At 32.0% G+C, this 24,543-nt stretch overlaps 1 protein-coding gene and 1 long non-coding RNA gene across 2 annotated transcripts; both read left to right on the top strand.

The window, feature by feature from the left end:
* Positions 1 to 1,502: 1,502 nt before the first annotated feature.
* LOC134690467 (piggyBac transposable element-derived protein 4-like) lies at positions 1,503 to 2,923 on the top strand. Its single transcript, XM_063550437.1, has one exon. It carries the CDS (start codon positions 1,814 to 1,816, stop codon positions 2,714 to 2,716), a length of 903 nt encoding a protein of 300 aa, XP_063406507.1. The 5' UTR covers positions 1,503 to 1,813; the 3' UTR covers positions 2,717 to 2,923.
* Positions 2,924 to 20,590: 17,667 nt separating this feature from the next.
* On the top strand, positions 20,591 to 23,067 carry LOC134690466 (uncharacterized). Its single transcript, XR_010101937.1, has 4 exons — positions 20,591 to 20,786; positions 21,293 to 21,359; positions 21,720 to 21,791; positions 22,766 to 23,067. It is a non-coding gene; the product is annotated as an uncharacterized LOC134690466 (long non-coding RNA).
* The last annotated feature ends 1,476 nt before the right edge of the window (positions 23,068 to 24,543 follow it).

Below are 24,543 nucleotides of genomic sequence, written 5' to 3'. Positions count from 1 at the left end.
TTATACAAATAATTAACAGCGAGTACTAGAGTTCCGTTATTTTACGATAACTTTTTAATGTCAATTATAACGCTTCAGCATGATTGTCCGTAAATCTTGTAATAAAAGAAAAAAAATGTTTCTTCTTTACTTGTATGATACATGAGGTTGGATAGGAGGGGTCCTAATCCCAAAATTCCGGGCTTAAAAACACGCAATCCCGAAATCCCGGGCTTAAAAAAGCGAAATCCCGAGGTCCCGAAATTCGAATAAATAAAGTCCCGTACTAGAAAGGGTCAATCCAGAAATCCCGAGCTTAAAAACACTCAATCCCGGAGTCCCGATAAAGATCTTATCCCCCCTCAAACATACTAATAGCACTAACTGTACGTGCAATATTGGATTTCTTCTTCTTTTTTTTTATCAAAACTAACAAATTAAATCTAAATTTTGCGGGAATTATGGTGTTGGAACGTCAACGTCATTGAAATCAATGACGTCATCATAAAAAAATCCTCAGCGAAAACATGGACGATTCAGATGAATCTTTTTCCGAATCTGACCAAAGTGATCTAGAAGCTGAATATGATAGTGAGGAAGGAGAAGAAGGAGAAGAAGGAGGTGAAGAAAATGATAGAAATGACGAGCAGGTGCTTCAACCCTGGTTTCGGATATTTCCACCCGAAGAAGAGCGTCGCCAGCCAGACTTTCAGGAAACTGTTGGACCACAGAATATGCCAAACCGAAATTCGAAACCTATAGCATATTTCTACCTACTGATGACATTAAACTTCTTACAGCACATTGTCCAGGAAACTAATAGGTATTTATTCAAAAGCTATAGTCGTAACGATATTTATAAATATATCAAATATAAAATTTTAGACAAAATAACATATGGAATAAACAAAATAACAATTCCAATTTACGGTATCTCTATTCTTGTTAGTTAGCACATTTTCCATAAAAAGGACTTAAATTTGAATTGGGAATAGATCAAAGAGACAGCAACTCTTCAAAAGAGCAGAAACAGCTTGGAGAGTGTTGATTTGTGCATTTATAACAATGTATCAATCTTATATACACGACTGTCAGAAACTGAAACTTGATACAACACTTATATAACGATGTCAAATTGTAACTCTACATAAAAGAAAATATATTAAATTAGAATTGAAAGATGTGGTTTAATTGTCCCATAACATGTTTCTATAGAGAACAAATGTCACTGATACAAGGAACAATACTGATAATCGTAAGGTTTTCAACGCGAAGCAAGAGCTCATAATGCAAAGCAAGATATATCAAAAGTACCCAAAAAATACAATTATCGAATATCAGACTTATTTTTTTTCTTTACCTTTGAAAATGTGTTTTTTTTTAAGGGAATGACATTTTCGATATTCTTGTAGGTATGCTAGAGATTTTATAGCCAGTCGCGAAAGGATTAGACGCTTCTCAAGGTTACATGCTTGGCCTAAAGTTGGAGCCTGAAACTACATTAACTGAAATAAAAGGATTCTTTGCTGTCATTCTTAATATGGGTTTGGTTAGAAAAGCGACAATAGCTGAATATTGGAATTGTAAATTGCCTAGTCAAGACACATCATGGTTTAGGAAAATGTTTAGTCGAAACAGATTTCAACTTGTTTTCAAATTTTTTCATCTTACTAACAATAATAACATACCCGGCAGAAACGACCCAAATTACAGTCCAACAGCAAAATTTCAGTGCCTTATTGATTTATTTAATAGACAGTCGCAATTTCATTACAAACCGGAACAAGATTTAAGTATTGATGAAAGTTTGATAGGGACGCGGGGCAGAACATGAATGCTTCAATATATACCAACAAAAAGTTCAAAGTTCGGGGTAAAAGTTTGGATGCTTGTTGAGGCAGTAACAGGATACATCATCCATGCCATAATTTATAGAGGAAAGACATATGACCCAACACCACCAGGACTAACCCAGGGTTCCTACGATGTAAATAACTTGTTAGAAAGAGCTGGGTTACTACGTAAAAAATATCATGTCGTGTGCGACAGCTTTTTCACTTCCATCGCGCTAGCTAAACAGCTTTTTCAACTTGATACTTATTTCACCGGGACAATTCGACAGAACAGAAACATGCCAAACATGATCAAACATGCCATATTAACGGAACGCGAATTTAAATACGCAAGACAGGGACCTATTCTCATGTGTGTTTATCGTGAAAGGGCTAGAAGGAAATCCGTTCGTATTTTATCGTCGTACGAAAAGGCTACCCAAAATAATGACAATAAACCACAAATACTTGAATTCTACAATAAAAACATGGGCGGGGTCGATCTGGCAGACATGATGGTAACGCATTATAATGACAATAGGAAAACTTTTAAGGTATGGAAGAAAGTTGCATTTAATTTCTTGCAGCGCATTGTAATTAATGCATATATCTTGTATTGCAAAAACACGTCTGATCAACCAGTCAAGAGTAGACTACAGTTTTTACAATCAATTATAGAAGATCTTTCATGCGATTATCTGCTATCTCGTGAAATGAATGCACAAGCTAATCCGGGTAGACAAAAAAGAACTCGCTTAAGGAAAATTGCCAAGTATAAGGATTGCTCCGTGTGTTCGGATAGAGACGGATTTGGCGGTCGTCATCGAACAAAAACGGCGTGCAGAAACTGTAACAAAGGCTTACACAAAGATTGTATGAATAATCATGTATGTATTGAAGAATAAATTAATCTCTTAAATATTATATTGTCAACGCTTTTGTTTTGTCTTGTCTTTTTAATGTCAATAACTAAATAAACAATTTACAGGATGGCAGAAAATACCAAAGATTGACTGGTAGCGTCATGACAAAAAAATATTTAAAACAGGCTAGTAAAAATCAAACTATGAGTCTACAATATGTGTATAAAACTGAAGATTGAGTAACATTATCTTTACTTTAAAAAACACACACAACAAGGGAAGCAGGTACTACTTTACATGTTCCCGCCGTTGCGTGTATTCTGATATAAGAAAAGTTTTTAAGTTTTAAAAAGATATGTGTAAAGACACACTTTAAATAAATGTGATCTGGCCAGGTCAAACCAGAACTTGAAAATTGGTATTTGCTTTTCCGCTACTACAAAACCAGGTTTATATTCAAATATCATCGTCAATATGCTTGTGAGTGTAACCTACCGATTCAGAGATAGATGTGACCCGAAAAATTCAAAGGTACATGTAGCTGTAAAAAAATCATGTCTATACTGTAACAACTTGCAAAGAAATCCCTTAATCTTCACTTTGTAACGAAAAAAATGTGTGTAAGAGATCAATGAATTTATTTTAAAAATATACTATTTTAGGGAAACACTATTCATCAAATGCGTATATTAATAAATAATGATTTACACGCACCTTTCTTACTTTTAAAAGAATTAAAGAATTTGGCGCGCTTTGTGTATTTAAAAGGAGCCAGAACAATGACGTTACGTCACAGTACATTTTACAGCATCAGAGTAAAAAAAAACAATGGCCCAAAAGTGGCCCCTTGGCACTGAACGTAGTACGAAAAAAATGGCCCAAAAGTGGCCCATGGCACAGAGATGGTTAAGGTACATAAATGTACGTCATCCATGAAAACAAAACACTTTCGACATTTCGAACTTTCGTTGCGTTGTCGTTGACCTTTTCTAGACTTTCATTTCTATGTTTTGTTCCTCGGTTTCTTCTAGTAATCGACAAGTCACCCAATTCAATTTATCTGTTTATATGTAGAAGAAGAAGTAGTATCTTTCTCTGTCCATTCTTAAAACTTAAGGTAGATTGATGGTATACCGCCATCTTGGATTGTACAATCACAGTACAAAATCGGTCTAGTTATTTGCCTAAATCTGCAAATTTGGAGACAGATTTGCAATTCAATTGTTAGAAGTTTTTTCTATTTAAAGAAAACTTGTTAATTAGTTGTATTATACAAAATATTTTAACAAATATCCTTTTCTTTGGTTTTAAAATATTTTTTTCAAATGAGCCATTTAAGGGTAAATAACTCTTTTAGTACAAAATTTATACTGGGCTAATAGGGAAATTTTTTATATTTACTTGTAGCAAGAATACAAGTTCGGTGACACCATGTTTTTTTTTTATTTTCTTAAAACATATTATGAAACCTTTCTTCTCACAATTTATTTCAAAATTCTATCTCATAGAATTTTTTTTATGCACACTAATGTGTTTTTTCATGAACAAACTAACCAAATTTTGGCAATTTTCAACGACTCATAGCTTGAAAAATAGCACGGTGACCCATACTTTTTATTAAATTTTTGAAAACAGCATAATAAAATCTTCATTTTGGCAAATTATAAAAAAATTCTGTCTCAAAAAATATATACTGGAGATCTACCTTAAATAACAGCTGTAGACTGCTGCGGATGATCGCGTGAGCGTCCATGGTTTTGCGTGTCACAAAACGATAACGGTGAAAATATTTCCGAATTTTCCCGGTTTTCGAATTCTACGTGCCAAGAACGTAATACTAGGGTCTGGAATCAAAATTAGAGATCTAAGAAAAGGGAATAAAAAAAAATGCAGAATAAATAATAACTAATAAAGAACAGAGAGAGAAAAATGGGGTAATCAATAAAGAAAACTTATTGAGAATAAAGAACAAACTATAAATTATATAAAGAATATTTACTATATTATTATCTATTAATCATAACTCATTCACTTATTTCACATTCTGTTCATGATTCAGAATTAGAAAGCTCTGCTGTTGGGAGGATCTATGCTTCGATACTAATTTTGACATTTTCTTCAATTTTCATTATTTTTTTTAAAAACATATGAAAACATATGAAAATCATATGTTTTTCATATGTTTACAATCATATGTTTACATGTGTCATAAAACAGATGTTTACATATGTCTGCTTACATATGTTCTCATATGTTTCAAAACATATGTAAACATATGATTGTAAACATATGTTTATCATATGTTTGTCCTAAACATATGAAAAACATATGATTTTCATATGTTTTTCATATGTTTTGAAAACATATGATAAACATATGTTGCAATTTTTCCTGTGTAGGGCCGTGTTCACACCAAACGCCGTGTAGAGTAAACATGTTTACAATTAGTTTAGTGTAGTGTACACTGGTTTCACATTACATTTGTTCACATCTATACATCTTGTTTAGCTACCTGTACATAAGATTTGTCCCCACTTGTAAACTATATGTCATTTAAATGTTCATTACGTACAACTGAATTCAAAATTTTTGGAAAATGTTTCTAGCGGTAAGGGAACAACCATTTGACTTCAAAAGGGGTGTGGGGGATGGGAATGGAAATATTCCGATCCCCAATTTGATAAAAAAAAAATGGTCATACAGATGATAAAAAAAATATTCTCAATCAAGTGTTTCCCCATACATTATAGTGTTAAATATTGAAAAAAAAAGTATTTGATCACCAGCATCGAAAAAAAAGGAATTAAAAACGTACGCGCGAAAATAAATCTGACTCAGATAAAAAAAAAAAAAAACCTCCCCCTTTTTTTTTTAAGTTAAGTGGTTGCTACTTTATGAAAGCCATTTTAATAAGATGCAGTAGTTTGAATATACTAGAGATGTCTCGATAACGCATTAGAAAACGTTGGCTGCAACAGCGTGCTTGCAGCCGGGAAAAAAGGATTGAGATATTAGGGATCACTACATTTTTATCTTTTCTGTTCGTTTCAAATGGTATTTCTTCTCCAAGGAGTATTTAGTAAAGGAATAGGGTAACGTTTTTTTTAATTCATTTTACGTGTTATTTAACGGAACTGAGATACTAGACAAACATATCATTTACCTCACACTTTTTTTAGTCATGCATTTAAGCGTGAATCGTTTTTTGAGTAAAGACCAGTGGCGAATATTTCTGTGTACGTCAAGTCGATACGGGACGACCTTTTCAAATGAATTAGGCAGCAACTATTTACTTCTTTTTTTGTGGAGGGGGAGGGGGCGTGGGCTATTGATTTTTTTCAGGACAAATTTTGGTTACAAGTCGAAATCAATTTTAGCATTATATATATAGTGGCAGCTGAGGGTGAAACAAACAATTTTTTTCAGGGCCAAAAACTGGAAACATTTTTTCTTCCCAAAACAAAATCGATAGCTCACCACCCCACCCCCTTGCCTTTATGTTTTATACTCGACTATAAGAAATCAATTGGTTGCTGCCTTATGGGTTCGGCAATGATGCTGCTTTGAGTCTTGATTAGGGGTTAATAAAGTACGTTAATTTTTTTAACCAAAAAAAATCTCTAAAATTTAGACAACTATAAATAATTATCAAAAATAGTTTCCTCCTTAAATATATACACGATAAAACTAATGTCCTAAATGCCTAGTTTTGTGTACACTGAACCTACACAAGGCCTACATTGACTATCGACTGTGTGTAGGTTAAACATGATTTAAACTACATGTGAACATTGAGTTTAATCAATGGGAGCGCAATTGTGTTTAGTTTACGTGTGAGTTACACTAACACAACACCGAATTTAGGTCAATGTGAACACGGCCTAGGCCTTAGATATTTGGCATGTGGATGTATCATCACGGGGTCAAGTGTCTTGCATCATGATTACCTTTGTGAGACCTTCAAATGTGACCTCAAGGTCAACTTTATATTGTTTTTTCCGTGAAAAACACAACCATGTAGGCCGTAACTTATTTGCCTTTTGACCTAGGTCTAACATCTTTGGCTTGTGTATGTATCATCATGAGGTGGTGTGCCTTTTTAAAATTTTGACCTTCATGTGACCTTGAATTTTGACCTCAAGAACGATAACTATGTTTTTTTTGGTAAGAAACACTTGTACATCTATCCCATCGAATTGGAGATAAAGGATACTACAGATACAGTTAAGTCGGCTTCATATCTTGACTTACATCTAGAAATTGACAATGAGGGTCGGTTGAAGACAAAACTTTACGACAAAAGAGATGATTTCAGCTTTCCAATTGTGAACTTTCCATTTCTAAGTAGCAACATTCCAGCAGCACCTGCATACGGGGTATATATCTCCCAATTGATACGATATTCCCGTGCTTGCATTTCCTATCATGATTTTCTTGATAGAGGGTTACTGCTCACAAGGAAGCTATTAAACCAAGAGTTCCAAATGGTGAAGTTGAAATCATCCCTTCGTAAATTTTACGGACGCCATCACGAGTTGGTTGACCGTTATGGAATAACCGTTTCACAAATGATATCGGATATGTTCCTTACGTCGTAGCTACAATCCCCTTCCCTTTCATGAATTTGACCTACCGAATTAGACTATTTACCGGATTTGTAATCACATAAGCAACACGACGGGTGCCGCATGTGGAGCAGGATCTGCTTACCCTTCCGGAGCACCTGAGATCACCCCTAGTTTTTGGTGGGGTTCGTGTTGTTTATTCTTTAGTTTTCTATGTTGTGTCATTTGTACTGTTGTTTTTCTGTTTGTCTTTTTCATTTTTAGCCATGGCGTTGTCAGTTTGTTTTAGATTTACGAGTTTGACTGTCCCTTTGGTGTCTTTCGTCCCTCTTTTTGTACGGGCCATGACTTTTATGAAGTTATGAATTCATATCTATTTTAAAAAATCATATTACACAAGCTTTAATAGACAATACACCAATATAGACACATTTTATGACATGTCAACTCATTCCATGCACACGGAATACATAATTGTATGAAAAAGGAATATTTTCTATTGAAGTGCAGTATACGTACTTATCTACCTAACAGCAAAGTAAACTTCCTAAGATTCAAACAGTAGGAGGAGTTATGCCAAATACCTATATATCAATAATGGAACGGACGGAAGGACAGACAGACACGGGTAAAACACCCCCCCCCCCCTTCCCGACTTTCAGTTGCAGGGGCAAAACAAGGATGTACTTAGTAACTGATTTTTGATTTGACATACGAGCTGTTGAAATTAAAAGCATGACACGTTAAAAATACTTATGAAAGAAGGGCAAAGCTTTAAAGTTGGCAGATGCTTTACATGTTCAAGATTTTCAATTTATTGGTATACAGATTCAAAAATAAACAATTCAAAACATAAGTAAAAACTATTCGTGTAACGAACCACGGCTCATGAGAGATGAAATAGAGCTGACTGTGCAAAATACTTATACAGTGAAATCAAGTTCGTTAAACATAAAACATTTTCAGTATTTCTGCAGAGGTTATGAAAATTAGATACAATTGGTTCTTAGTTAAAAGCACGGCAGTTACAAGTTTCACATTATTTTTTGGCCCCTTATTATTATAGAGAATGATTACTCTATTCAGTAATAGTCTTTAATTGAGACTTGAGAAAAAAACATTTTCGCTTGTCACTTGCAATAACACCACACTTTCTTTCTTATATTTATTTCAAAATTGCATTTGATCAAAAATTTGGAACGATAAACAAACATGACAAAAGCACAACAAAAGAAAAATAACAAATGTTGATATCCCTTCGAAATCTAATTTTGATAAAGCAAAAATAACATGTTCTATTTATATCATACATGCAACCATGATTCTAAATATAACATTACTTTTCCTAAAATTGAGAACGGAATAGAAGACCCCCGTTTATTTTATACACCAGTGAGGATAAAGGTTGAAAAAGGATACTAGAAAGATGGAGTATTTTTTTTATTCAGATGAATGTGAGAGTGCATAAATATGTGTAGTTGTTTTGTGGCCTGAATCGGATGTTTTTTTCTCTCTTCTTTTTGTCTTTGTTCCGTAACATATAAATGATGCACTGGTAGTTGATTATCCCTCTCGGTGTCTTCTAACTTTTTACATGAATATAAATCAAGTAATAAAATATTCAATAGCGCTTTGAAAAAATATGCCAGAAATTTTAAAATTATAAATAAGTCATAACCTTTTTAAAAGTTAACATTTATATTTCATTAAAAAAAACTACATGTATTATGGTTTAAAAAAAAGTATAGTGGGGCCAATTCCGTTTTGATTTTCACCAATTTTGTACAAACATCTACGAACAGAAGCATTGTAATTGCCCATGGTTAATTTAATTATTTGGTTAAAATTTTTATTGTCAGAGGGAGCTACCATTTGAGAAGGGAGGCTTTGATCAAATTTGAAAAAAATGCAAGACAGGCTTTTGAACAAACAAAGGCAGGAACAGTAATTTGGCATAACAAGCAGGATTACAATTCATGCAAACAATTTCAGGATAAACTTATGAAAATCGCAGGTCCCTAAAGGATAAAAAATAAAAATGCAGGACAATGATGTCAGAGGAGGGAGGGTGGAAGGGGTCCTGATTCCGAAATCCCGGGCTTAAAAAACACGAAATCCTGAGTTTTAATAAATTTAAATCCTGACATCCCGAAATTCGAAAAAAAAATCCAGATTCCGAACAACAAGCTGTAAAGGGCCCCAAAATTACTAGTGTAAAACCATTTAAACGGGAAAACCAACAGTCTAATCTATATAAAAAAAAACGAGAAACACGTATAAATTACATATAAACAAACGACACTAGCTTGTATAACATTCGCATGAACTTCTATTGTATTGACATCGATGTATGAGCAAAACAAACTGACAAAATAGGTATACATTTCAAAATAGGGGTAAAACAGTCAACACAGTGCTCTTATCTTAATCACAAAAAAAGAGAGAAAAAACAAATAGGTAACAAAGAAACACAAAAGGCTGATAAACGAAGCACATAAACAAAAATGAGAGAAAAAATACAAAATTAAGGTGCACAGTACGTTCCAATAGGAATGCCGACAATTTGTTGAAAAATAATATGTTAACAATAAGAAACATCCGCAAACTGATCACTTGTTCCTCTGTGAAGCATGTTTTACAGTTTTGTGCATTATTAACAAATTATGATGTATGGTTTCACAAAGTAATAAAGTTATTGCATTTGCTACCATTTAAGGGGGTTCGCGGGTATAAACCAATTTTTTTTTATAATATAGGATTTCCCTATATTTTCCTATAAATGAACTTTATCTCATACTTAATAGAAAAATAAAATAAAAAAATGGAGTCACTGTTCATTTAAGCTCAAGCATACATTTGTGTAAAATTACATTTTTTCTGTTGAACTATTAGGAGAAATAAAGGTAATATCAAAATAAAAAAAGAACTGAATTACAGAAATCACCCAAATTTTACAATAGTTTTGTTTAAGTACAGCTTATTTGAAAATGATAAAATAAAGGTCACCGATGAGTTAAAGAAGACATTTCAATTTATGCAAAAAAAATGCAATTTTTTTTGCACCAAAGGGAGATAATTTGAAGCTTTTTCAATGATATATACATTTTGAAAGTCATCTGGGTCCAAAACGAATTCATTTTATGAATGATTTTTGTTCCATTATGATAAAGTAACAACTAATAAAGTAAAAAATAAAATTTGTAATGAAAACAAAAAGTTTTAAAAAAAAATCTGAAATTTTTATACCCGCGAACCTTCTTAATGTTGAAAAGCATTGTGGAGTATTTCTTTTTTCCGATTTTTTAAGTTCACATGATAAATGGTGGTATACAGGGTTGACAAACCTAAAGTTTTGATAGAACTTATATCAGAAAAAGATCGAGATTTAAAATTATCAAGAAGTTATTTTCGACATTTCTTTAGAATCCACCTTTAATTAACACCACTACTCAAGGAAACAGTTTCACAGTATTTCTGAAGACCGTCTATTACTGCAGGCAATTTTTTTGTCAATCGATATTGGACAAGTTAACACGAACATGCACATGAGCCGGCAAGGAACTGTAGTGTATACGGAATTTTGTATCCAATACATACAAGTTAAAACCTTCGAGTTTTTGTTTAAAGTAATGTTCAATGAAGCCATGAAGGACTTATGATTGGTGAAGATCTCACGATAGGTTTTGTATGTTGAATTAACTTAGTGCAAAGGTAATTTTTCTACTATACGCTTTCACTGCACAGCAGGACAACAGTATCTTTCGTTTTTGATGTCATTAGACATAAATAAAAGACATTTGAGACAAAACAATTCTGATACATATCTCATGCGGATACATGTGTTACATTCGTATCAGGCGTTGTATGAAGCGTATAATACATATGCGAGGTTCATGTATATCATATGCAATTTTCACAGAATTGTTTTTAACCGCATGTCACACTAGATTTCCACACAAGAAACGTCTCCAACACTAGCGCAGCTGTTTATTTATGCATGAATATCACACCATTTCCTTGGCAGCATCATATGCTTCTGTTTAAACACCTTTGAAGTATTTCTAGTTGTTTCCTAATATCTTAATTATATTCGTTACTTTGGTCAGTCAACTATCAATGGGAATATATTATACATTGAACGTTTAGAATAAGTTTAATAAAATTACTTAGTTAATAATACGTTGCAAAAAACGGCTGTATATTCATAAACGTTTGTGTGCATCTATTATCATAATTGCGAGTTATGTAGAATAAACATGAATATGAGAATAAACATTATGATTTCAGGAAAATATGCAAACATACACCACATCTTCCTATATCTATATATTATAAATATCATTATTTCGGATTGTACACGACTATAAAATATATTATAATGTATAACATGTTCTCCCAATTTGTACTTTAAAACAACAACAAAACCTAAAAAAAAGTATTTATTTTCATCTTGCTTGGCATATATTTCACATATATTTAATAAGATACTCCACATAAAACTGACTATTATGAAAAAAACAGTATATAGAGGGACATTTTAGTTTGTCAACACAGCTGTCAAATGTTGCGCCTCGAGGATTGTCTGAATTAACTAGTGGTGGCTTTAAATAAGTATGGTTTCCCAGACATCTTGTTCCAGTAAGCACCCTTGCGAGAAACAAATATCTGTGTCCAGTATCATCTTTCTCAGCGTAATCATTTGAATACTTTGCGTTCATTGCAAAATACGTTCCTTTGCCAAGTAAACTGCCATTTTTACCAGCTAATCTAGGATCCAAATTGTATTTTACAATTATTTCTACCAGATCTGGTGTTGTTCCGTGAAAAAGAAATAGTTCGTTGTCATTCCCCTTACCGTATTTACGTTCAAAATTTCGGTTTGTTCTGTAATCATATCAAATACATGTTCAGTTATGCATAAAAATATTATTAATGTTTTTTTGTGGAATTAAGTTCTTTTTTAAATATTGTTATTATTTTATGCTCCCTTGTATTTATAGGTGTTTTATTTGTACTTTGTCCACTTGTAAAGAAAGTGTTAATGTCATTATATTTTTTTATGAAGGTTGATTGGCAACCAACGAAACCAATTGTTGGCGTCTCCGTCAGATATACTTGTTAATTTTTTTAGATTCATAACATCAGTTGTGTAAATCATCAGTCATTTAGAACGTAAGGTATCAACTCTCTTACTAGATTAATTAAGCTAGTATTTGCATGTTTTTTTTTGTCAATAAACCTTTCCATTGTTTCCATACGTTCTTGATGAAGGTCAATCCAGAAAAGTGCTTCTGATGCAGTCAATTTAAGTGCTGTTTTTACATTACATGATCGATAATTATTCTTGGAAGGAAAAAGTTTACGCTTATGAAAAACAACAACAGCCAAAAGCGAACACAAAACCCACCAGAACAGACTGGTTTATTCAACATATTTTCTGCAATTGTCATTATCAAGGTGCTTTCTCTTTTTAATTAATGGCATATCTGTCATGTCTGAACATGCTGGAGGACATTCTTTTTTTTCAATGCACAATGAACATTTTTGTTAGAATTAAGTTGAATGTGCTCTTTTTCAAACATGATATAACTTGAGACAAACTCATCAAAGATAGATCAAATATTCCTACTCTTTCAGCCACACCTATATATTGTGTATATATCTTCATATTGATACGATATTCCAAAGCTGGCGTTTCAAAAAATTAATTCATGATAACATAGTTGTAGATTATAAAATAAAAACGTGAAACTGAGTTGATGGTATGTGTGACGTCATTCCTAATTCATGTTATTGGTCTTGAGGATTTGGATTGTCGCCTTCAGATATGACCTTTCATTTATTACACACACATTGATATATAATACTAGCATAATCTTTATGTTAATTTGATTATATGACTTACAAATAAAATACTTCCCATATGTGCAAATTTTGCAACCTTTTTATCTGGTAGATTTGTATGCCACTTAAACTCTTGTGTAGTCTCTGTGATACTTCTTTCCACTCATCTGACTCTTCTTAGATATCAAAATTTTCCGATAACTCATCATGCATGCTTGTCCAATACTGTGGTACAGGAAATGGTGTTGGTTTTGAAAATTTTGTTCATTTTATTGTCCGTGTAAGTAGATGTTAAATTTCTTAATGATACTGCTATATTTTTAGATCATGCAATAAAATTTCATAAAAAAAAGCAACTGACAGTTATGAATTACCAGATAAATTTGCTGACACAATTGTTTTATTCGCTTTGGTTCAATTTGATCAATAGAGATAGCAAGTTAACTCGTCATGTAATAAGCTAACCGGCTTGTATCTATAATCGGTTTGATTTTAATGCAGATAGATATTTTTTTACATATTCAAGAAGAAAGAAGGTAAAATACATTTTTCTGTCCCTATAATAATTAATTGCTACAAAACAGTTATATATCAAATCTATGAAACAACATACGTAGATTATCTAAAGATTTAATTATCTATATTTTTTCTCTAAACTTTTGCCAATATTCTGTTGCAATTATTTTGACTAGCATTAGGGAGCACACAACGATATCTCTGTTTTTACGTTCCATTTGATGTTCAGTAAAAACAGGCGAACTGAATGTCATAAATGATACAAGTAATGTATTTTTTAATAAAAAAAAAAAGCAAGGTAAAATACACGTACCAGAACATGTTTAGTTGATCTATAAATAGTAAGACCTTTCTACTACAAGGTCAGTTATTAATCTGTAGTGAGAGGGTTAGCGCTATAAAACAAGGTTTAATCCACCATTTTCTACATTTGAAAATGCCGGTACCAAGTCACGAATATGACAGTTCTTGTCCATTCGTTTTTTATGTGTTTTGTTATTTATTTTGCCATGTGATTATGGACTTTCCGTATTGATTTTCCTCTAAGTTCATTGTTTTTGTGATTTTACTGTTTACTGTACACTTCTCTTTTCTTAATTAACAATATACATATAATTGAATGTTAAAACCCAATTGTTAAAACAATAATTGAAGGTCTTTCCATCACTGAATTTTAAAATCATTTAACAGAAGTCAGATTTCGCAAAGATACAACGGGCGTCAAACTACCTTCTTTTCAACTGATTATTAAAAACAATACGGCTACTATATAGTTATGTCTAAAATAAGGGAGGTCATTTGCTACTTTTAAATAAGAGCATGTCACTTCCGGTCTCATACAATACCTTATTTTACATTGATATCAAACATTCTAGGTTTACAAATACTATTGACGGAAATAAGAGAAATAATTGGTTATTTCTTATGGAACTCCACAGCTGTTCTATGTGGAACTCCGATATTACGTTATGTTGTCTTACAATTATTTTATGATATTTTTTCTTTACTTAATATGGTTTTGATATTAATGTTATTTTGATGTTACTCAATATGGAATAGTCATTACGTAATGATATTTCGATATGTCACGAAACGGTTTCGTATTGACTTGATATAGTTGTCATTACTCAACACGGTTTTGTCATTACTCGATGTGGTTTCGCAATAATTTCATGTGGCCGTGTCATAAGTCAATGTGGTTTTAACATTATTTGATGTGAATTTGACTTAAAGTTATGTAGTTGTTTCATAACATGATGTGGTTTTGTTATTTCGTAATGAAGATTTGCCTTTTCTTTATATGGTTTTAACATTACGTAATGATGTTTAAAAATTTGACGATTTTATATTACACGATGTGTTTTTGATGAGGTCCTGTCAATCTTTGATGTGGTTATCCCATTACATAATGAGGTAAATCACGTGACCATTTCGGACAAAAAAATGATTTTAATATGTCGTTTGTTATATGTGCTTTAGCATGTATAGATGGGTATCGCTATCCATTGAGTAAAAGTTCAAATTAAAGTGCGAGTTCTCAAATAGATGCAGCATTATATAATTATAATATAGATAAATTTATAAATACATTTATCGGTAAAAACAAATTTAAAAAAAAATGCTTTTCTGTATATATTTTTTATGATATTGAGGAATGATTAGTTATCAAAGGTACCAGGATTATAATTCAGTACGCCAGACGCGCGGTTCGTCTACATAAGTCTCATCAGTGAAGCTCAAATCAAAATATTTATTAAACCAAACAAAGACAAAGTTGAAGAAGATTAAGGATCTAAAAATTCCAAAATGTTGTGCCAAATACGGCTAAGGTGGTCTATGCCTGTGATAAGAAAATCCTTTGTTTTTCGAAAAATTTAAAGTTTAGTAAACAGGAAATTCATAAAAAATAACACATTATTGATATTCATGTCAACACCGAATTGTTGACTACTTGGCTGGTGATACCATCGGGGACGAAACGTCCACCAGCAGTTGCATCGACCCAGTGGTGTAAATTGTTATCAAATGTACCAGGATCATAACACATATTCAAGTTTTAAAACATTTCATGGTTGTTTACAAATCTATCATGTCAAAACAGTTTAAATATTTAATTAAAAACGAACTGTATGGTTCACAACAATGAGCACAACCTTATCCCCATAGTAAGCTATGAAAGATCCCGAAATGAAAAATGTAAATAACTAGAAACCTCACGATCTAATCGATGGAGACACCGACTTTGCTATCGACGACGGAAAATAGGTTTGTTATGTCTCACTGCCGATATAGTGATGTTAACAAATTATACACTTTAAATCAACCCACACTAAAGTTAAGAGAAATAGGGGAGTTGAAAAATGAGGCAGTGTTGAGGGTTCGGACTACCCGACAAAGCATCGATGCTATAAAATAAGAATTCCCCCAATTTTTTTTGTTGCGTAAATGATCATTTGAACATATACGAAAATCGACCTTTTATTTGTATCAATTATATTCTCTGATCCACCTCGCACTAATTGAGATTTTTTTTTAGTATCTTTTTCTTATGTGACGACGGATATGTTCCAGTTGCCGAAACCATGATACCGTCATCTGTTCTTCGGATGTGAACTACCAAATAAAACCAAATCACTCGGTTTGTACTTTTACAAATAACACGACGGGTGCACCTTTGTGGAGCACCTGATATCAACCCAATGGATTTATATTACCCAGTCATACCGATTTATTTATTCAGCCAATTGAATCTGTTTTTATGACCCCGCAACTGAAAGTTAGTGGCCATATTGTTTCACCCCTGTCCGTCCGTTAATCTGTCCAGCAGCCTGTCCGTTTTTCCGTGCTATTATGGGTATATATGGGTAATTCCGCACTACTTCTCCAACAGTTTTTATCTTAGGAAGATTTCTCTTTACTGTATGTTTGTACATATACTAGTATTGAAGGTGTGCATGTGGTTAGGGGTTTTTTTTGGGAGAGAGTGGAACTTCATTTTTTGAACAATTTACTTGCATAAGAGGAGTGTTTCCAAATAAATCCTACAGTTTGAATGCTAGGAAGTTTTCACTCTGCTGACTGTTTGAACATATAAAGATACATAATAAAATGCAATTATGGTCAGTTTTGGTTGATGCGGACAACAAATTCTTATACGAGTCAGTCTGAGGTATAAAAACTATTGAAATTTGTTTACAATTCAATATTTTAGATAACAAGAGGACATATAAAAAAGAAGATGTGGTATGATTGCCAATGAGACAACTATCTACAAAAGACCAAAATGACACAATTATTAACAACTTTAGGTCACCGTACGGCCATCAACAATGAGCAAAGCCCATACCGCATAGTCAGCTATAAAAGGAGCAAATATCGTAAACATGTTCGTGTTATAGATAATAAAGGTTTATAGTATTACTTTATATGTTTCGTTCTGGGGTTAGAGACATTATTATGAGAAGGTGAACAATTTTTAAGACAATGTAAAACAATTCAAACGAGAAAACTAACAACTTTATTTATGTAAAAAAAATGAACGAAAAACAAATATATAACACATAAACAAACGACAACCACTGAATTACTGGCTCCTGACTTGGGACAGGCACATACATAAATAATGTGTCGGGGTTAAACATGTTAGCGGGATCACAACCCTCCCCCTAACTCGGGACAGTGGTATAACAGTACACCATAAGAACGAACTATAAAATCAGTTGAAATGTTGGCACTCTAAATTGTTGCGAATATTTTTTTTTAGTCATTATGGTCCAATATTGATATCCTTTGCATTGTACAATCCATCCTTACATGAAAATATAACTCATTTACTATGCAGCTATAAAGATTTACATAATAAAGTGCAAATATGGTCAATTTGGGTTGATGCGGACAAATTTTTTTCTAATAAGAGTCAGTCTGAGGTATGAAAACTACCTAAATTTGTTTACGATTCATTATTTTAAATAAAAAGAGGACATGCTGGCACTCTAAATTGATGTGAATATCTTTTTTTAGTCAGTATGGTCCAATATTGCTATCTTTTGTATTATACACTAATCCTCACATGAAAATATAACTCATTTACTATGCAGCTAAAAAGATTTACATAATAAAGTATAAATATGGTCAGTTTCGGTTGATGCGGACAACTTATTTTCTGAAATGAGTCAGTCTGAGGTATCAAAACTACTGAAATTTGTTAACGATTCAATATTTTAAATAAAAAGAGGAGATGCTGGCACTTCAAATTGATGCGAATTAAAAATTCTAGTCATTGTGTTCCAATATTGCTATCATTTGTATTATACAATCCACCCTTACATGAAAATAAAACTCATGCATTTACAAGGCGGCTATATTTTCAATATTTTTAATAAAAAGACGACATGCTGGCACTCTAAATTGATGCGAATATTTTTTTAGTCCTAATGTTCCAATATTGCTATCATTTGTATTGTACAATCCATCCTTACATGAAAATATAACTCATTTACTTTGCAGCTTTATAGATTAACATAATTAAGAGCTTAGATTGTCAATTTAGGTTAATGAGGTGAAATAGATTCGAGTCATCCTTAGTCAGCCAGTCTGAGATGTGAAAACTGTTTTATTTTGGTGATGATGGAATAATTTGAATAAAAGAAGGACATACTTGCACTTTTTATTTGTGAAGAAAAAGAAATTTAATTTTCATGTCCCCAATCATTTGATATATAGGTCAGAGTTACTGACAGTGTATACAGGATACGATGAAAATCTGCGTTAAAGACACTCGTTTACTACAAACAGTAAACGTGCGTTTACTTTTGACAAAAATGGAAGATGAATGCTTGGTCTACACCCAACAACCAACGATAAACTTCCATATGTACATATGAGTGCTGATGATTTCGGAGTTGATGATTATAGTACGTTTATCGTGAAATTTTGGTAAAGTTTATTCATTTTTAATTTCAAAATATTGTTCATATTCTAGCCATGTGAAATAAATGTTTTTCAAAATACAATCGATAGATGCAGATCGAAACAGCTCTATAGGTTGATTATGACTCAGTCGGTTATGGTTTAGACTAGGTTACGTATGGTTTAGACTACCTCAAGAATAGTTAAGACTTAGTCGAGTATAATTCAGGCACGCATGAAATTGTTCAGACTGCAGTCGATTAATATCGAGTAAATCGAGGCAAAAATTGGCCATTTCAAACTTTTACTAGTTTTTATATATCTTTTCGAATAAAATCCAACAAAAAACATATCAATGACATCCAATGCCAACACTAATGGGTTTATTTCAGTAACATCACTCGAGTGGTTGTTAAACAATAGCAATAGTATAAGGCTTATATTTTTGGGCGTCAAATGCGCAAAAACATTTCAATTTTATTTGGAAAAAAACTACCTACAAAATAGATTACCTTAGTAGCTGTATTTGTCAAAACTTTAAGACTTTGAAGTCAATGCTGATTAAGGTAGTACATTATTTGGCTTTTAAGGTAGCTCCCGACACTAAGGGAGATAACAACGTTTTACTGATGTAAAACTGGTTCCCGTTAAAAAAAATTAGGATATATCGCCTATATATCTAGGTCACGGTAACAGTTCCAATGTCGTCTGTTGACAACGTGTGTAAACAACTTCTAAGTTACAGCCCATCGCTCAGAAGAAAGGAAGGTTTATCAGAAAGGATAAATGCATGCGTTCTTTTAAAATAAAGAATATGAATAGCTTCAACTTGAAAGTTCACACAGTCTTAAATGATTCTCAACTTATAAGATCATATGATATAAGTTTTTGGAATCTGGAGAAATTCGGCGTCCGATCACAGACAGTGACTCTCCGTTTGACGAAACCTGGAAAGAAGGTCGAAGGATAGCTCTAGTTGATCACCTAGTGCAGAATAAGTTCGTTAAGATATACAAATGTCCCCTGCGGATACTGTCTGCGAACGGAAATACGACCGTCAAGGCTTGGACCAGGAGCCGAGGCGGAGGCCGTGAAGCATTTTGTCCATACCATATCGTTGTAGCTGCAGTGAATGTAACCTGCTTATCATACATGTGTAACAGTGTTGAAACGAGGAAAGAAATGGAACTGGTGAATTGTTATCAATTCAAAAGCTGTACATGGTAAGAGTTCAATTTTCTCTTTAAACATTTTGATTTTACTGGGTGGAGAAGGTGTATGGTTTCATGTCTTGAATAAATGAACCTGCCCCACACCTCTCTTTTTCTTTCTTCAATTCCCCTCTATTATGGTCTGGGGTTTATGTTGTTTGAGGGTAAAAAGCTTTATTTTGAGGGGAAGTGCTGCTCAAATTTTTTATGAAGCTGGACTTAGTAATTTTTCTGGAATTTTGCCCCTGGAAGTTATTTATCATTTTTGCAATGAACACAAAGACACCTATACATAAGGGACTTTTTAGTTTTGCATCCAAAAGGGGAGGATTCTTTTGTAAATACTTATTTGGTAGCAATTATATAACCATAAATAAAATTAGAATTGAAAAAGTAAACAAATGCAGTCACAATGATTCATTCACAAAAATAATGTTTTACAAACTTAAAATATTAGTTTTCTTTATTTTATCATCAGAATTTTCATATTTAATAAGTCTTCTTTTGCATGTGATCAGAGACCAAGTGGTCTGATACCTTACATATTTAGTCATTTAAAACACCTAGAATAATGTGTAGAATGCAGAATAATGCATGAAGGCAACAAGGAAAATCAAGAAGGAGGGGGAGCACCCACCCTCATTCCACATTATTAGAAATAAATATGAGTCTGTAATCTATAAGAAAATAGATAAACATGAATTCACAATCATATTATATAAATTGAAAAAATCAATTGTAATAAAATTATGAACTAAGTCTAAATTTATAGTTTATAGTTTATCTAATTAACCAATACATGTGCGGCAGTGCCATGATGTGCAGAATGACATTTCGTATCATATTTTTCAGGAATGATACATTTGTACATGCAGGAATTTGTGCCACACATTTCAACAATTTCCTTAATGGATTGAATGTACTTTATGTGAATTCATCAGCCATACTTAAAAAGAAAAAGGAGAATGAAACTGGAAAGAAAATATTTGCAGTTGCAAAAGAATGCTGTAAATAAATTCAAAAGAAGAAACAGTTTTAAACATGGTTAATTTAATAAATAATTGGAAGGTAATTAAATCTTTAGTCATATAATTTCAAATTTTTTTTTTTTTATAATTTTCCTAAGTGGATATAAAGTATAATGAGGACCATAATTATATTCATATTTGCACTAAAAGCAGTCATAAAAATGATTTAAAAGATCTTGGAAATAATTTCAAGTTTAGGGTAAAGTTTTTAAATCAATTTTGTGGTAAAGCATTGTTATATATATACTTAAAGACTTTTATGTATAAAACATGTCAGAATTTGTTTCAACAAAAAATATTGAACTAGAATTAGTAACATTTGTATTTATTAAATGAAATCTATATTAATGTATTATTTCAACAAATTTAATGAAACCTATTTGGTTTTGAAAGCCTTTATACATATTATTATTACAAATTTCATTGTTAACCGTCTGAGTTTCCAGTTAATTTTAAATGTAACATGTTTCAGCTATAGTATTTGAACACTGCATGCACTTTCATTTATATATATTTGTAAATTTTGTTACTACTTTTTTTCATTAGGTTGAAGCTAGTTTTGTTGCAGAATGGCAAATGTTTGGTACTGGTTGAAACTATGAAAGTGATACAGGTAAATTTAAAGAATTTAGGCTTAAACTTTATTAATAGAAAAGATATTCCCAAATGTCAAGGTGAAAGTGGACATTGTAGATTCTAAACAACCATGTGAAAGCAACAGTCTTCTATGGTGAGAGGATGCCATACTTAGCAATGATCTTGTTATTATATGGAATATGATTTTTTTTCTAAGTTTCGATGTGAGTGGATTTATAGTTTTTTCATTAAAAGAAATGGCTTTTTTATCATTATTTTCATTATTTTGATATTGAACAACCAACATTGATAACAAGTTATTTAAAACTCTCACTTATTATAAATCTATATAATATAAATTTACTATAGTTTTTTTTATATTTGTTATCAATTGTAGGTCCCATGGTAATCATTTAACAGCAGGTTTTTAACAGCAGTTATGCAGAAAAATGAAGGATGGCTGTCAATGGTAAATACATACATTTTAGGATGATTACATGTAGTTACCTTTGAGAAAAAACTTGAGGTTTCATTTGATACTTTTTAATCTAATAATGGTGTTTTGCAGGCATTTATAACATTTCTTTTTGGACAATATATTTAGTAGACTCAACTATAAAATGAAGGATCATGTAAACTTGTACACATATGTCACTGACCTACATTTTCCACTTCATTGACTTTGGTAACATTAAACATCCAATTTCATATACAACAAAGGTATATCTCAGCAACTAAAAGGTGTCAGATCATGCAAACTTATATATACACTCTCAGAGTCTCAGTTAGTAACTCAGCTTCCAGGCAAAAGAAGGTCACAGTGATTCACATTTTACACTATTGATTTGTACTGTATTTTATAATTCAAATACAAAGTATATTATCAAGACTTCCAATGGTTCTTATGTGCCAAAATTATGAAAATGAAGATAACTATGTGATGTAGATTACTTATGTTTATCACAAACTTGGTCACATGCTGTATATGTAAATTTATACCAAAAAGAACAGTTCAACTGTATTGATTTAAGGTAGACAGTAAAGGTCACACCTATTAAATATACATGTAGACCTTGAATTTGCATTGGAAACTATAATGCTGCCTATAGCATATATATTGTCAAGTGTCCAAAGTGTCATTGTACACATAACAAAAACCACTCAAAAGGATGTCCATCATATGCAGAAGCAATATAAAATGCATACCCATCAGCTGACCTAATTATTGCAATCACTTCAAAAACCTGGCCATATATCATATAACAAAATGTATAAAACACTTAAGGAGTACCTTTGTTAGTCAGGTATAATATAATCTTTTTAAATTGATTATGTAATGCATGATTGGATTAATTTTGCACTCACTGAAATAATATATAGATTTAGTAGTTTATTTGTATATATATCACCTTTTCATTACAAATAAATAAATTAACCTTTCAGGTAAATGCAGCATCAGAATATTCCCCAGGAAAGTTTACCCAGAGAGTTTGGGAAAGTATGAATAAGAAAATAGAGAGGGAAACACTTACAGATAACCAGAAAACAAAGATTTTAAAAGAAAAGAATTGCAACTAATAGTAATATGATATATCGGACTGGGAGCAATATGTACTATTCAATATAGAAGGATTGACAATTTTGACTGAGAACAAAGTGAACTTTAATAATGCTATGACTATCAATCAATACTTGACTGAATCAGAGGAGTAAACTATTTACATATTTGTAAATGTAACAATTATATGTTTGCTTGATTATTGAGGCATTCAAAATAAAGAAAGTTGAAAAACCTTTGAAAAAATTATAATTTCATAATTTTTTGGTTATGTTAATTTGACAACTGAAATATATAATGTATTATCATTATGCTTCATCAACTTAAATCATTTATTGTGGAAAAGGTGACAAAGTCTTTTTATCCATTTACTTGCATGACTGTTATCTCAATAAATTAAAAAAACAAATATTTGGTGATTTTTGCTAACTTCTGACTAATTTATTTTGCTCATTTAATACCACAGTAATGCTAATGTAAGCTGCATTATAATGTATCATAGTATTTGTTCACATTTACATAGAAGCTATGTGTTGTTGCTCTAAAATCATGGGATTTGATCTTCTATTGTCTGTTTGGTTGTAACTCTTGCACATCAGAACAATGCACAAACTTGAATTTTCCAACTTCGTGTCCTGTTGCCATGGTAACCGTTGTTCATAGAAACAAAATAAATGTTCTCATTTCATTGCCTTGTGAAACTATTATTCTGTGAAAGTTTAACAAAGGATATGACAACATATGTCACACGTTGGTGAAGTTTGGTCACCGATGATGAATGATATACAAAACACTGCTGTTGATCACTGTTTTGTTAGGGGTCACAAAAACGTTTTTGGGGCAAAAAATAGTCTGGTGACCCATATTTTTTTTTTTTTTTTTTCAAAGCTCATTGTAATGACCATCTTATGTCAAATTTAAAAAAATATTCATTGGACCATTTTTTTGGAAATTTAAGAAAAATAGAAATTTTTAACAAAATCTGTGTTTTTTTTGGTGGTGCAATGTTGATGAAATTGGAGCTGAAATCAATTAAAATGAATAAAACTGCCATTATTTGTGTTTTATTTTCATTTTAAATAATAATTTTGTAATAAATGTAAAACAAACCTTTCAAAATACTTTCAAAGGCTTAAAAAAAATCCAGAGTTTCTACATCAGGTATGTTTTTATGCATACACGTGATATACCAACTTTGGCGACCGTTACCATGGAAACGAGTCTGGTGACATACTATTTTTAACTCAAATTTTTATAGAGGCCATTGCATAGTATATGTATGCAAATTTTTAAAAAAAATCAATGGGGGGAAAAAAATTGCTATATCTGTAGGGTGCCACCTTAAACAATTCTTTTATTCGAGCGTCACCGATGAGACTTTTGTAGATGAAACGCGCGTCTGGCGCAAATACAAAATTTCAATCCTCGTATCTATCATGAGTTTATTGATACATTATTTGCAAAAAAACGTAAGGTTTGACTTTGTTTTTGGCATGTTCGATGCATTTTCCTGGACAGTTTTTTTTGTGACTTTTAATTCGTCACAGTTGAATAAAAAATACCTTTCAAATATTGGTCACTGCACGTTTTGTCAATCAGGCATATATTATATGTTGAAATTAGGAGTTTAGTAAAAGAACACTTTGCCTACATGACGATTCTT

Source organism: Mytilus trossulus, chromosome 11 (genome assembly GCF_036588685.1).
Source record: "Mytilus trossulus isolate FHL-02 chromosome 11, PNRI_Mtr1.1.1.hap1, whole genome shotgun sequence".
Taxonomy (NCBI): Eukaryota; Metazoa; Mollusca; class Bivalvia; order Mytilida; family Mytilidae; genus Mytilus; species Mytilus trossulus.
Note: the sequence above shows the minus strand (reverse complement) of the source record. Positions and strands in the feature narration are given on the sequence as shown.

Excerpts from the sequence above, each read along its gene's own strand:
- LOC134690467 (XM_063550437.1), top strand. The coding sequence starts at position 1,814 with ATGCTTCAATATATACCAACAAAAAGTTCAAAGTTCGGGGTAAAAGTT.